This window comes from Sardina pilchardus, chromosome 18 (genome assembly GCF_963854185.1).
Source record: "Sardina pilchardus chromosome 18, fSarPil1.1, whole genome shotgun sequence".
In the NCBI taxonomy this organism is placed as follows: domain Eukaryota; kingdom Metazoa; phylum Chordata; class Actinopteri; order Clupeiformes; family Clupeidae; genus Sardina; species Sardina pilchardus.
Window position 1 is genome coordinate 21080828 of NC_085011.1, and position 16022 is coordinate 21096849.

General features: G+C 44.1%; 1 protein-coding gene across 2 annotated transcripts in view; it reads left to right on the forward strand.

Annotated features, from left to right (window-relative positions):
* Positions 1-1507: 1507 nt before the first annotated feature.
* disc1 (DISC1 scaffold protein) overlaps positions 1508-16022 on the forward strand; it is a 57829-nt gene continuing 43314 nt past the window's right edge. Inside the window, exons 1-6 of one of the 2 annotated variants that reach the window (XM_062519463.1) lie at positions 1508-2045; positions 6591-7681; positions 8453-8522; positions 10865-11018; positions 11772-11871; positions 13162-13394. In XM_062519463.1, coding sequence (XP_062375447.1) covers positions 1952-2045; positions 6591-7681; positions 8453-8522; positions 10865-11018; positions 11772-11871; positions 13162-13394 — 1742 coding nt within the window. In that variant the 5' untranslated portion in view covers positions 1508-1951. Of the gene's footprint in view, positions 2046-4124; positions 4251-6590; positions 7682-8452; positions 8523-10864; positions 11019-11771; positions 11872-13161; positions 13395-16022 lie in introns of those variants that run through there. The other variant, XM_062519464.1, reaches the window with a different exon arrangement.

The window sequence follows — 16022 nt, forward strand, 5'->3', positions numbered from 1 at the left end:
AATTGAAAACCAACTACCCAACCATTGAGGACCTTGGATAAAAATGGCTCTCGGGACAGGGAGCCTGTGGCATAGTGAAAATATATTTCACTATGCCATAACCTGAGGGACTAGTTTAATGTAAATGGTTTAAAAGACATAAACATTTATGGTCTCTGTGTGTATGTATAGCATACAGTATGTATACACGTACATTGTATTTTTGTCCTCCATTATATATGGTTATTTATTTTCTTTAAGTTAAAATCTATATGTTTATACACATCTAAATATCATGTTCTATGCATTCTTCTGTATGGTCACTTTGGCGAAACAAATACCTTTTTCTCATGCCAAAGCGAAAGTGATCCTTATAGTGAAAAAGTGACATTTTTGTTCTTATCATATGAAATATACTGTCTTGTCCTCTCCTGCAGCTTTCATACATCTACAGTACCAGCTTTACACTGAGAACTGAAGTGCATGTGCGTTGAAGTCAGCTGATATGACAGCTGTGTCATCTTCCTACCAGTGGTAGGTCTTCCTTCCTCTAATCATAATGGGCCTCAGGCGCTAGTCACAATTAGCTGGTCAGCAGACCTCGCTCGATGCTGCGTTGTGCCCATAAGATGCTCAGTGAGTACGGCGGGAATGAATGTCCAGGGGCTGCAGTGATGTTAACAAAGAGTAGTTCTGTGTATTCACAGCCACTGTCCGCTGGTTGCCTCTAGGAATTCACATCTGAAGTAAAAGTTCAGGCAGTCTGAAAGATTGGCCAAAAAGAAGGAAGACGTGTCGTGCACATGTCTTGTTGAGGAGAAGAGAGTGAGACTGTGAATTCTTAGGAAGATGTAGGACTTCCCCTGGTAGGCCTTCCCCTTATGAAAAACAACTATAAAAGTACTATAAGATTTAGTTAAATGATTGTGTAGACTATTACTTCTATCTGTAATACCGCTATATAGCCTATCTTTACCCTATAACAGTCTTGTGTGTCTTATGTTTGGACAAAATGCGTCCGGTAAATTACATAAACAGAAAATTGATTCTATAATAGGTCTAGTCCATCTATAGTTTAGTATTGCTACAATATTAGTCTACTATTTTATTTTGTTCCAAAAATACAATAAAATTCTTATAGTTAGGGTCCTTGGACTACTGCAAGATGAGCAGCCTACTCTGAAAAATATTTTTCTAAATATTTTGTCATAGCCGACTTCTTCGACATGTTGCTGTCTTCAATAAAATGTCCAGAGATGTGGATATACAGATAATATTGAAAGTAGGCTACTACATGTAAATAATATATCCTTAATGGTAGCCTAGTAGCCGGCTCTGTACATTATGCTGCCAATCGGCAGGATCTCAGCTTCAGCGTAATTCTAATGGATTTCCCATTTAGCCAGTGAGGATCTGCCTAAAAGGAACACGGAGTCAAATTCCTATACACGTAGGAGGAACTCCCACATAATACCAGGACACATAGACACATAACGGACCAAAGGGCAGAGGGGTGCCCTCTCCCGTCCAACGACTACAAGATCAGCCATCAAATTATTGAAACGGTGCGCGTCGTTATCACCGGTCAGTGGACTGAGCCTTTCTTTTGCTTTCGGTCCGTCATTGCGCAATCTGACAGATTTGACTTTTGATCGACGTGTCAACCGAATCTTGGGGAATATAATCGTGACTTTCAACGACATTGATTTTTAGCTTTTGTGTGTCTGGATTTCTTTAATACAACCCTTGCATCAACCCTTTGAGCCTACCACCTTGTTGGTTTTTCTTTTCCATCGGGAGACGCAAATCTATGCCTATTTTAATGGGAAAACTGTAGCCTACTAACGGAAATGATCTCAGTGGCGTAGACTAGTTGCAGTCCTCGCAGCACGACTTTTCCCACACCCCGAACCATGCCAGTGGAAGATCCTGTTGAGGAAAACATAAAGGCTTTCTAAAGCTCTCGGTCAAGATGTTCGCCGGGATGGTCACACTGGAATGTCAGAACACATCGATGACAAACACCGACGGCGTTCAGTGTCGCCGGTGTGCGACATTTGTGGATGGTAATAGTGTCTTTATCTTCTCGTTTCCCCCTGTCCCTGTGTTCTTATAGCTTATGGTTATAGTTTTGTAATCATACATTTGGAATGTATTCAATATTGAATTCAGTTCTACACAAGAGAGGTCCTGCAATGTGTGTGTCCATGTTATTTTAGCCTGAAGCAATGTTTGTCAAATCTAAAGAACCTTAGGCTTGACGCAGATGTGCTCTGTAGGAGCCAATGCCAGGACAAAGTTACTGTAGCCTATGTTCATGTGGACGCTTTAAAAAAGGATACTTTCTTACATTTGTCTTGTGTTAACTGGGAGAGTTAAAAAAAACAACAACACTAAGTGTTAAAAAGTATGGTTTACTCTTACTTAATGTTCTTCCCCATTGGACCAGCAGACTGCCGACATTATTTGCTTTTATGTAGCCTATTTTTAACTGGTCCTTGAATGGCTCAGTGGGCCCACTATTTAACCCATCTAGCCGACTTTTACATGTGTGTTGAACACAGTCATTTTCAGGTCACCAAAAGCGAATCAATGCATATTATCGACATCAATGCCCTGCATGTTGCCATGAGTAGAACAGTAGCCTTGTACTAAATAGCTGGATCAGAATAGCAGCAAAACAGGACAGTTTTATCAAAACTGCGGAGAAATTCTCATGAGGGTTTTAGAGTCAGCATAATGTCTTTCCAATGGCAATACCTCTTAGAGCCCCTGATTTGAATCTTACTTTCAGAAACAATGTTATTTCTACTCTCAAGACCGCAAAGAAATCCAGATACAATAAACCAAAGTGAACATTTGAACCTAGATTTTCTAATCAAGTAATCCCACCTTGTTGCAACCTCAAATGATGTTTGACAAAGTCAAGTATTTGCTGAACATTGCAACTTTCCGAAACCACAGAATGTCTTAATGTTGTGCAAATATTGTGTGTGATATGTTGAATGCTGTGGCAGTCAGAATGAACCTGAAGCCTGATGGGACAGGTTGGCACCTCTTCAGCAAAGGAAGGGATTAGGGTCAGCAGACACTAGGCTTATAGATGCCTGCTGTCAGGTACCCATACCTGCCACACGCACGCATGCACGCACGCACGCACGCACACACACACACACACACACAGACACACACACACACACACACACACACACACACACACACACACACACACACACACACACACACACACACACACACACACACACACACACACACACACACACTTTTCTAAATCCCTCAGAAGTTATACATAAGCCACTTGACTTCTAATATATCAGAGATGGTATTTGGCAGATGATGAACCTCAATGGAGGTATTTCATACAAGATGTTGCATATTTGTCCACTGATCCTAAATCAGAGGGATTGGTTTCGCCACCTGTGTGAGTCCATTTTTTTTTGTTTCGGCAGTTCCCATGATGCTCAGTTCAGTTTCAGTAGATGTGTCAGAGTAAGTAGCAGTTGAACCCAGCCCCGGGAAGCTTTGTATGGATTCAAAATGTTCTGCTGGTTTATGTCTCTCTTGTGTCTGAAGAGGAAGTGTGTGCGCAGCAGTGCCAAGACGGCAACGGAAGGAATTTCTTTGCTGATTTGCTACACTCGCTCAGTATTATTAGATATACAGATTAATTCAATCCGGTGTCTCCTAGACAGAAAACCACAGAACAACCAAGAAATGACCAAATCTTTTCTTAGATGATTTCTCAAGAAAAACCTGAACGCTTGTCTTCCATTGTTTTGATTTTAGTTAGATTTTGGACATGGACATGACATCTTTTAGACAGTGGACCAGAGGGGATTTCAAACAGATTGATACAAAGTAACACAAAGACAAAGGTTGTTTCCATGTGCCCTCTTGCATGTTTTCCAGAGAAGGCACCAGCCTTTCTTCTGACTGGCCACATTTCATGTTTCAAAAAAAAGAGGGGAGGAAAATAGTTGCGAAATAAATATCCTCTCTCACTTCCCCTTTTTTTCGGTGGCTTCGCTGTAAGTGACAGTTTGGGCTGTCCCTGAGTCAGCTTCAAAGACGAGCCACGCTCGCATAAGAATGCGCTGTCTGAGAGACTGATGCTTTTGCCCCTCAAACTCTCTCCTTTTTTACGAGCTTCTCCACATTCCTGCACCCTTGTGCTGAAGAACTGCACACAGCCAATGGGAAGGCTTGTTTTAACAGAGGGGGATCTGGAGAGGCCTCTTTAATCATCTAAGGTAAATACACAGCCATCTATCAACAGCACCCCCTCCTTCTCAAGGGGACTAGTGGCTATGTAACATGCTGCCCTTCTTACCATGGCATTTTAATTATTTGTTTCTCATGGCAGTGCCAGTTGTATCAGTGGAGTTATACATGGTATGTTTGAGGAACAAACAGTAATTCAGTTTATGAATGTCAACCAATTCGCAGTGTGGTTGAAATGTGCCAACCTGACATAGCAGTAGCAAGTTAGCAACTAATAGGAACTGCAATTTCTGCTGACTGTTGTTTGCTCTTAAGAACAAAGCTATTTTTACATGATGGCATGATATTTTACTTCATAGTCAAGTAAAGCAGACTGGTCAGTACTGCTGAGAAATGGGGAGCATTGCAGAAATGTCCTTCCTTTTGCAAGGAGGGCCGGCCCTTTTATAACCAATGTCTGTGCTTGTTTGACGTGTGAATGGTAACGTTTTCCACTTTCATCCTTCTGACAAAGCTTGGGGCCACTCAATACGTGTGGCAGATGGAACATGGTAGGGCTCATGTTTCACTTCAGGCTCAGCTCAGATGCTGTACATTGAAACCAGTTTACTCAGACTCTCCTAATGGCCTATGTAATATGATACATCGGGGTGCATCCTCTGGGGAGAGTGTGTGTGTGTGTGTGTGTGTGTGTGAGTGTGTGAGAGAGAAGAGAGAGAGAGAGATGGGGGGAGTGAACGAGTGAGGGGGAGAATGGGGGATGTAGAAGGATGAAGAGAGAGAAGGGTTGTCTGTGGTCAATGGCCTGTCTTTGTCGTGCTGACTCCACAAGCTTCCTAAGAGGATGTTGATGGGGCTCCGTCTCAATTAACTCCCTCACCCCTCCCCTGTTCTGCCTGCAGAAGACATTCCTTTGTGATGACCTCATTAAACAGTCTAAAGGTTGTTGGTCGTTACTTCATGGACATGAAGCTTTGTTATGGTTTGATATGCAGTGGTTGCTAATAAACAAATCATTTATTGGCAATAAAAGGTAATAAAGACAATTTATAGACATGTAAAGATAAACAAATCTGCAAAAATCATTATGCAGTATGAATAGGATATTGGTGGTTGTTTTTGGTTGTCTAAGAGTAAATGTACTATAAGACAAAGTATTCTCTCCACTACTCAACCTGCTTTGTTCAGCTGTGGTCTGGTCTTGTTGTTACAAAAGGGCTACATTACAGCAACCATCTCCAAAGTTACTACAGGCCAAGAAGCAGTGGACAATTAGAGACAGACGCAGAGAGAGAGAGAGAGACAGCGTGTGTGTGTGTGTGTGTGTGTGTGTGTGTGTGAGCAGGGGGGTACCACAGCTGCGAACAGTACAAAGAGGCTGTTGAGGCTTCCAGTGTGCCTCCTCTTGCAGTATTTTCTCACAGAGAACAAGACCGACTTTCAGACATTTGTGTTTGAATCGGCAGCCCATCTTCCTTCAAAATAAGAACCCGCCCACATTAAATAAATGCAAAAATCAAACTGGCCACTTGAATAATTATGTAAAGCTGGCATAACAACGCATCCCAAACGTTTTTTTGCAGTGAAATCTGAAAACATGCCTTTCTGAAAAAATCTTGCTTTCTCGCCATGCTTTTGGCTATGTGCGTTGTCTTTGTCTCCCAATTTTATGCGCAGATGACTGTGTGAGTCTGGTATTTAGCAACAGCTGGATTAGCCTCACACAATGGTCACGCTTCATACTTACAGATATTAGCCGTACTTGTACTTCCCCTGGCACATACACATGGGACCCTCAGCTGTGTGCAGTGTCACTTGATATGCGTTGTGCCGTTTCACATCATGAGTTTTTCTTGCCCAGACGCACAACAGGGAAACTCCAGAACTACAGTGTTTAGCATTAAGGTAGATGAAGTGATTTCTTATGATGATAGGGTCAATGATGAATGAATTGGTCATGCGTTGATATGTGGTGGTACCGCTTTTGTCGTGTTGAATCTTGCTTTTGGTGATGTTTGTCTCCTTTTTGCTTGTTCCATTTTGCACATTGCATAATGTTTGATATGTACACTGATTAAAGTGTAGCTGCAAAGCAAAGCAAAAATCATATAGAATCATAATTTTCATGTATCATCGTAATTATCGTAAGCTATTCTGTTCATGCTTTCAGTCTCACTATAGAATGATAAGTAAAAGTCTTTGTGAACTGAATGTTAAATCAGCAGTTTCACGATTCGCTCTGAAGGATTGATTTAACACAGTCTGTAGCACACAGCCAGCGAGTCCTCATGCTGCTCTCGCCGCTGTGGTTTACCCTTGATTGGTATTTGCCGTGAGTGTGCTAATCTGTAATCTCTCCGTGTGGACAGGTGGCCCAGGTGGCTCGGGGGTTGGCGTCTGCCGCAAGAGAAGCCAGCGAAGGCCAGGGTACATGAGGACCGAGCTGACTAGACAGCTGGCCACCGTCACCAGGGCAGAGGAGGACAGAGCGCCCGGCCTGCCCAACGGACAGCAGCCCGGTGCTGAGACCCGCAAAGCCTCTGCCACGTGTGCCAGGAGAGCTGGCCAAGTCAGCGGTTCTTCGCCCGTCAAGGCCAAGTGTCACCGGCCGCTGCCAGCAGAGGAGCGAGGAGCGGAGGTCCAGAACGGTCGGACGCGGAGCTTGTCTTTCTCTCGTGATGGCAGCTGTTCAGGCAGGGGCTCGTTCGGTGTAGGATCGCCGTCCTGCTCCTCGTACCACTCAGGGTCTCCTCGGACCTCTCCAGCGAGGGACACTTTCAACTCCAGCTTCAGCTTCATTCAGATGTCACTGGATGCAAGCGGGAGCTTGGATGGAACGTTTACTGACTCTCCCTCTCAAGACTCTGTAGGTCAACTGTCACCTGAGCCTCCTTCAAACACACTTACATCTTCAGCACTTGACCACTCACTTGGTAGCTCTTACGGATCTGAGCAAACCAGGCTCGATTTAGCGATAAGGGACCAATCACCATCAAGGACTAGAAACTCTGAGCAATCATGGGCCAGTGCTCAGGCCACAAGTCAAACCTCAGGAGGTCAGTCACTCCCTGGTTTAAGTTTAGCCACTGAGGACCCTGCTTCTGTGCCTTGTAAGAGGGTAGAGAAGATGCAGGATTTGTACCTAGCGGGTGACTCGTGGAGGGGGGCTGGCATCATGCCCTGGAACAGCCGGGAGAGGATGTCGCCCTCCGTGGCCTCGACGGACACGAGGGACAGTCCGCCCGACTCGGACTGCTGCTCCCTGGATGCGGAGCTCACGTCCTCCCTGTCCATGGACTCCTCGGACGCTGCCTCTGCGTCCTCGTTGACCTCGATGACCTCGATGACCTCGGGGTATGAGAGCACCACTCCGTCCTCTGACCAGACCTGGGATGGCCTCCTGAAGAAGTATGATGGCGTGCTGCAGGAATGCCTGCAGAGCACCCGAACAAATACTAAGGTGCCCCGCTACCCTTAAATGCAATAGGCACAGAAAATGAGATAGATATATGTTAGGTTTAGGGTCAAAGTCATGTGACTTGGAAGGACGTGAAAGTACCATCCACACTGATATTACACTGTGATCATCTCAAGTCTTTTGTGTTTTTATAGACACTGATGGTAGAACAGGACTGTGAATAATTGTGCAACGTTTCACTCAGGAAGTTGTTATTTTAATGAAATGACCATATGGGAAAGTAGGTCATTAAAATCCATGAAAGCAACACATTTAGCCATTTTGGAAAACTCCTTTAGACTGTGTGGATAACCAGCCAACAAGTTCATTGTGAAGGCTTTCAATTGGTTCACAAAACCATAAAGCATAATCCTTTCACAAGCACATTTAATCCGAACCACATTTTAATGAACACGAGAGCAATTAGAACAAAAGAGAAACTAGTCATTATGTCATGAAAATTGTTTCAACATTAGTATTGTTGTGGTATTGCTGTGGTATTGCTGTCATCATGCTTGCTGAACATGGGAGAGACACTCCCAGCCATTTCCTCTGCCGAGAGAGAAATCCAGTGGGAAAAGCATGCCGTTGAAAAATAACTGGCCATGGTGATATGTAATATAAATATTGAACTGTAGAAATAGAAGTTGTTTTTCTGAGGACGTGTGATCTATATTTAGCATGGAATGTCCTCAAGCAGAAGTTGATTGTTATACATGATGAACATGAAACCATGTTTGAGGGCTTGATCATTTAAATCTGATTATGTTATAGATTGAATCCATGATGTTGAAACTTCAGAGACTACAGCAGAAGGCAGTGCTGGATGACGACTATGATTCAGGTAAATCCGACTTACAGTAACATCTCTTCATTTAATATTTGCTAAATTACTTTAAAACTGGCGCTAAAGCCATTTTTTTTAATTAACTTTATGGACTGAAGGTTGAATAACTTTAAAGAAAAGTTCAGCACCTCAACATCTGTTAGTACATGACCTTGGAAAGGAATGGCTTTGTCCTAAACCTTTTCCATATAAGGTCATGTTAGGTCTCTGGGTGTTCTTCATGAGGGTGGCGGAGAGAAAATTGATGACTGCTTTTGTGTGGTTTTGCTGACATTACTCACACTTTGATGCAGCTCATGAACAAGTGACACTGATGCTGGTTCAGATTAGCTGCTTAACCTTGCTTCCTCTTTACAATGAATGCACTGTATCCCAAATACGCACACATGCACACACATATATTTACACGTGTACAGTGGTCATTTGTGAGAGCACATTCCCTTGCAGACATTCTTATATGGCCATTTCCATTTACTGTGTGTTCACATCATGTGGCATGCGTCAAAAGCAAAACTGATATGAACAATCTTCAGTTCAGATGGAATACTGTAGAAAACCCCCACAACTCTCAAACCATAGCTATATTGATTACCATCACTTGGTGAATGGAGGGGGCAGGTGTGGGGGGTTGTAGTGGTTAGATCTTCAGCAGAGTATAATCTGCTATGTGCTGTCCCAGATCTGTCTATCTGTCTGTCCGTCAGTGCCATGTCAGAGTGAGACAAACAGACATCACATCATATCTCATTACATCCGCTCTCCCTCTCTACTTATGAGATGTGACCACCACTGCGCTAAGGCAGGGATCACACTGGAAATAACCAAGGGGCAGTCAGTGGTAAGCGTAATGCAACGCTCAGACCATAATGAGTTCTATCTCGTTCCAAGTAACACAAGCGGTTTGCCTAAACTGATAATTGAATACTCTCGTGTTGTGCTTTGGAAGTTGAACTAAGTTCAACGCGCAGCTTGTTCAGCGTTACGCTAGCACTGCCACCACTCCAGTCCCGAACCATAAAGGACAATAGGAAACCTGCCGCTTGCCACTGGCCAGTGTGATCCCTGCTTTATTGAGGCATTTGGTTCTCCCTCCCCCTCTTTGCTCTCTCTCTCTCTCTCTCTCTCTCTGCTCTCTCTCTCTAGCTCTCTTATTGTGTGAAAAGCACTAAAATTAGCTTTGATATCAGCATGAACTCATCTGTCTTGCCTATTACTGACTTCAGTTTGTAGTTTGTCACCATCTTTGAAAGTCTTTGAGTGTTCTCTTATGACACACAATTAATGATTATTGAAAAAAGTAGATGCCTTATCAGTTAGATTTTTCATTCTCCCAGTAGTTGTCCCATACCCTGGCATCTCAGTGTCTGTCTTATGGACTAAGGCACGTGTTTGACTTTGACCCACATTAGTCCCACATGTCACCATTTTTAAACAGGAAGATCCCATGACAGCGATAAATTGTTTGAGTTTTTTTTCTGAGGCCTGGAACTATCTAAGGGCATAATAAGTAGGTCAGGTCTGTTTTGGTTTGCAATCATCCCTCCTGTACTCAGCTGTCGTCTTGTGACATATACTGTACAGTACATATACCAACCCCCTCAGTGAAGCACAATACTGTACCTAACCGCTGAATTTAGACCAGTGTTTATAATATCATACTTGAAGTGACAGAGGTTGCTTTGTTTGGTTGTATAAGTGCACAGCTATGATATTTATTTCTATTTCAAAACAGGAAGTGGGCTCACAGCGCAGGCCAGTATTAGCTTAAGCAAAGCCACAACATCTGCTCAAGCAGATATGATTGCATTGGTACAGGAATGTCAGTGGGATAATGTACCTGAAAATGATGCAAAATATTATAGAGGTGCTCAGTTTTCAAAGTGGAATGCTTTCAGAGCAGGCAGATGTGAGACACCGAAATAGGCATATTGGCTATTGAAACCACAAAGAATACACTGAACTGAACATAGTAATTGAGTTACAGACCATTCTGGAACCACTGGTAGTCTGGTTCGAAGAGATTGAATGGCTGCCAAATGGAGCATTTATCTGGTACAAACCTGTGCACTGTACATGTATGTGTGTGCACATATGTGTGTGTGTATGTGTGTGTGTGTGTGTGCGAGCGCGCCTGTGTGCATGAGAGAGAGTGCATGAATATTTGGCTGTGTGTTAGTGTAAATGTTACATTCAGTCTGTAGAGATTCATAACTTTTTAAAGTGCACGTTTTCATTCAATCTCCGGAGAGGGAAAGTGGTCAACACAGTATTGTATTTCCTGAAATCCACCGCAGCTGAATTGAGAGACATTAACATAAAGTGGCATGTCGTATTCCTAGCGGAGCGCTTTGGGAAAAAGTTGGAGGAGCTGAGGAGAGAGCGGGCTTCCCTCCAGCCGGGCCTCCCCTCCAGACACCCAGCCGTGTGTGGCCTCCTGGACCGGCTCAGCACAGCTGTCAACAGCGCCCTCCAGAGGACAAGCACAGAATGCAGGTTAGTCCACATGCTGCCTTCTTGCATACATGACCCACCACATTCACCCCACATTAGAATACAGTTACAATACAGTACATCTGCTGTATAATTAGTTCTACATAAGTTTTTTGTAAACAATTTGTGCACATTACAGAGAATCTGCTAGTTGTGTGTCTCCCCTCTCTCCTACTAGACTACAGACACTATTGATGCTAATTTACAAATAGAGCTAATAAAACTCACACTGACTAGTCTATACATTTGACCAATTTGATACACGTAATGTACAGACCAAAGCTGTTTGAGTCCTCTTGTATGAGAGTAAAGAGCAGCACCAGTAGGAGGCTGTCTGAAAATAGGCTTTAAAGCAGGAAGGAAGTCAGGTGGAGTCCTGCTCTTGTCTCTCTGCTGGAATGGCATGTAAGAGGACCCACCGTCGGGTTCCATTGTGTGTGTTTGTTTGTGTGTGTGAGTGTGTGTGTGTGTGTGTGTGTGTGTGTTTGTGTGTGTGTGTTTGTGTGTGTGTGTGTGTGTGTGTGTGTGTGTATGTGTGTGTGTGTGTCTGTTTGAGCTATAGTTTCATGCCCAAATACTGGTTGAGCTTCCTGAGTATTTCTTGAGCAAAGAGCAGCAGGGAGAGCCCAAAACATAGCCATGGGTTTATTTCTCAGATAATGATAAGGAATAATAAGAATAGGAAACCATTCATCTTCCATAGAGACACAAACAAATCAGGACCAACAAACAAAATGTTCCTTTCATCTCCTCAAGGGATACGGCGGAGACGTCAGGATGTCTGGACACCCCGAGCAGCACAGAGAGTCCCCAGCGGAGGAAGGAGCTCTTGCTTCAGGAGAAGCAGCTCGTCGAGGTGAGTTCAAGTACAGTAGGCTGGGTGAACCCTGCCTGAACTTCTGGCGAATTTGGATTTCGCCTGGCAGCTCAGGCTGGAAACCAGCGCGTCTATATCCTCCGTTTCCTGCCAGAACCTTTGGCTCCTGTCAGAAACGTCCAAAAAAGCATCCAAAAGATGCACTGGATCATTGGTCTGATTGGTTGAAGGACTATCCAAGCGTGCAGTCATTTGAATGATGCCCATTGATCGCGCCTCTTGTGTAGTAGAAACAAAGGGCAGCCTCCCCATACTAATGTTCAATCTTAAAAGAGTTCAAGAGACTATTCAGGACACTAATATAGCACTAATATAATAGCAATCCCTGGATGGTCTCTGTGAAAGCACATCCAGTGTTTAGGGGCTGTAATACTCTGGAGGTTTCTCAGTTTAATTCTCAGAGCACTGGATTTTATGACAGCTGCTAGAGTGTAATTCTGGCACGCTGAAGTGCTCAAAAATATATAAGAGTATTTTTATATCAGCCTTAAGGTACATAAGTTTCAATAAATCAGCTAATCAAATTGACTTGATTTAATTGCTATAATGCACCAACCACCTAGACTCCAGGCATGGATGCTTTCGACTTGCATTTTAAAGACCGAACCTTGAGACCTGTCCTTGCTATTATGGCATGGCCTGTAAAGTGATTGTACTGCACTGCTTGGTTAAAAGCTTGTTGAGAGGAGAAGTGGCCAATCTGTGTAAAGCATTGATCCTGTGTGCTAATGCCTCATGTTTACGCCACACGAGACTTTACACAGCTGACTCTTGCTCGCCATTCCCTATTATGTTCTGATGTTTTTATTTTTATTTTTTATCACATCCTTTACTTACAGCCCACTTCCTATTTATTTATGTTGAGTAAAATGAGAAATACAAAAGTATCTGTTAGTATTAGTACTTAGTTTGTATTCAACTTCTTTAATAAAAGTAACTGTGAACTGTGTACAGTAGCAGTATTCTACGTAGCAGTATTCTATTTCATGAAATTTAAAAAATATAGGGACACAAGTCAAATGCCCTAGTTATCTTATTGGGGCAGTGGTAGTGTAGTGGCTAAGGAGCCAGAAAAGTTGTGAAAAATTCCTGGCCGCCACCATTGTGCCCTTGAGCAATAAGGCACTTAACCCCAAATTGCTTTGCTTTTCATTGCGGTCCCCTTGCCTTGTCCTCATTCTGTGCCCGTCCCTCCCATCATTTTCACTCTCTCTCACTCTCTCTCTCTCTCTCTCTCTCTCTTGCTCTCTCTCTCTCTCTCTCTGTCAGGCTGAGGTGCGCGAGCTGCGTGCGCGGCTGGCGGAGCTGGAGGAGCGCAGCGCGGCTCTGGACGAGCGGATCGCCTGCGAGGAGCAGCAGCAGGAGCTGGAGGAGGTGGAGGGCCCCGTGCTGCGCAGCTGCACCCCGGCGCTCCTCCGGCAGATGGGCCGCGCCCTGGAGGACCTGCTCAGCTCGCAGCACCGCACGCGCATCTGCCTCTCGCCGCCACCTCTGCTCCTCAGGTGAGGGCCTGCGCCTGGCCAGCTTAACCACCAGAGGGTGCCAGAGAGCAGAGTGTGGGGAAGGACAGCTTGAGCCTAAGGTCAGGAATTGGCACTGGAGATAAGATCAGTGGTTCTCACTGGTGTACTGTGAGGCAAAGTGAGGTTGGATGAGGAATTCTGAGTAGCCCAATGTACAATTGTACCAGTTGTACAGGCTTGTGAAATAGGCTAGAGAGGTATTTTTGAATGCCTCAATGATGCAGCTTCTTAACTGAAAATGGTTGTACGTAGAGATTTACAACTTTTTTTGTTGTTGTTGGTCTTTAGGCGGCTACCATTCTCAGTTTGATTTCATGATGTGTATGAGATTAATCTCATGACTCCTTCAAGGCAAGCTCGCCACCATAGTTTATTACCAGTGGTTGTGAGATTTTGTAACTTTCACCTGCCTCCTCGAGCATCAAATAAATCACGTCTAGCAACCAGTCTGATCAGTGAGGAGTCTCAAAACTTGAGCAGCACCTCTTCCCTGTCAATCTGTGAATAGTATAACATCTTGATTTCTTTAGTGTTCATCTCATGAACACTCATACTGTATGTATGGAAGATTAGATAGATCAGATTAGATTAATGAGTACAAGTACAGAGACAACGTTACCATAACTCAGTGTGCCCTGGTCTTTTGGGTTCACCTTTGGTGCCTCAGCCTCAAAAAGAATGCTGCTCTACTGTTTCACCTCCTGATGGTATACAGAGAAGTTAGAGTGAGAAATAGAATAGGCCCGTCGAGAGAGTGGTTGTGCGAAGCCTTCACACAGCCAGGGGGCAGCACTGAGCTGTGAAAATGCACATCATAGCAACCCATGATAAGGACAATGTGCAGGAGGGCCTTAAGCTTGCATTGGATATTGTGGATTTGATGTGATAGATTCAGCCCAGATTTGAAAACTGTTGAGTGTTTGTTTAGAGAAGAAGATGAATCGTTTTATTGTTTGTGGCCTTCACCGTTATCTCAGTCATCTCCCAGGCTGACATTTAAAAGCTAATCCATGCACACTGCTGCATTAGCTGGTGTTTAGCGATATCATCTGTGACATTTCCTCAGTCTGAGGTGGGGGTTAATAATGGCCGGCATCAGGGATCCTCCATCACGCAAAAGACCTTTTGCAAAGATTGCCTCCGCTATTAAGAAGTTCACCCTGACCACTTGGCTGAATCTGTATGGAGTAGACGTGTACAGGATAACACTGAGCTCTGTGCTCTGTCTGAGAAATCCCATGGTGAATAGAACACTAGTATAGGTGTGTGTAATCCAACGCTTCTGCATCGGGAGAGCTAAAAGGTTGTCTAATCGTCTCGTGATCATGCAAGCCCTTGACTGCAGTGAGTTGGACTGCTTTCTCTCACTGAGTGACCCAGATGCTCTCGAGAAATAGATTTTCTGGTGTCATATGCTAGTGTGGTTTGATCCTTGAAAAAGTGAGAGAGCTAGAAAGAAGATAAAAAAAGCACGCACACCCACATTTACACACACACACACACACACACACACTTTTAATTGCAGAAAACAGACGTCACCTCAAAAACTGGGGCCTTCAGTGACAGTGATTTATTTTCCGGACACAGTTTTAGAAATGAGATTTCTTTTTATCCAGCTCAGCTGATAGAAGTGGGCTGAGGCTGGGGCAGTTTGTTTGAAGTTTGATGGAAATAATATTGGGTCAGGTTATTCTCTCCATCTCTCCCTCTCTCCCTCTCTCTCTTTCTTTCTTTCTCGTTCTCGTTCTCTCTCAGCTCTCATTCCCTCTCAGCCTTTCTCTCTACTTCTATCTCTTTCTCTGTGTCCCTCTATCCATCCTATCTCTTCACCCCCTACCTCCTCCTCACCTGTCCTACCTGGCTGGCAAATGAAATTGAACCTTCCTGTGGCTTCTGTCACCATCGCCATGAATTTTTATTATTTGTTCCTCAGATGCAAATTAATTCTTTCGCACATGCCAGCTTGAGTTAATGGCCTCGGAGCAGGCGTAATGGAAAGCAATCTTGGCCATTTTGCTCCTCCGGCGGGGAAATGCAGATGACTGTTTATGGCTGTCAGCGGGCTGTCTGTGTGCCGTGACCCCCGGTGTCTCTCTGACATTTGATATTTGACAGGTTCTCACCACAACAGTCGGGGTAAAAAAAAAAAAAAAACGTGCCCTGTTACCGTGTCATTAACAAGCTACCTGTAGAAGAGTAAGATTTTAGCTTGTGCTGGTTTGGCTTTCCTGGAGAGGCAGTACCGGCCGTGGCCAAGTGGAGGCAGTGTTTCACCAGCTTTGCCCAGCTGGGGCCCCGGAGTCCCTGCTCTTTCCCTGCCAGACTATGTTGTCTAGCAGGCAGCCTTATTAATCATGTTCATTATCCCTTTGTTATTGTGAATTTGTTAAACAGACAGCGCTACAGCTGTTCCGATGGCTGGCGCTCGCCCACCGAAAAGGGAGCTGCGAGGCATTCTTTCAATTTCCTTTCTTGCCAATGATTTTGGCCATGGCGTGGCCGTTCTTTTCGGTATATGTTTGAGGTTGATGCCTGGGTAATATGTTTGGCTGTATCTCTCTTGGTCTGTGTCTTATTATTTTCCTTTTATCAGTGTAAATTATTCGC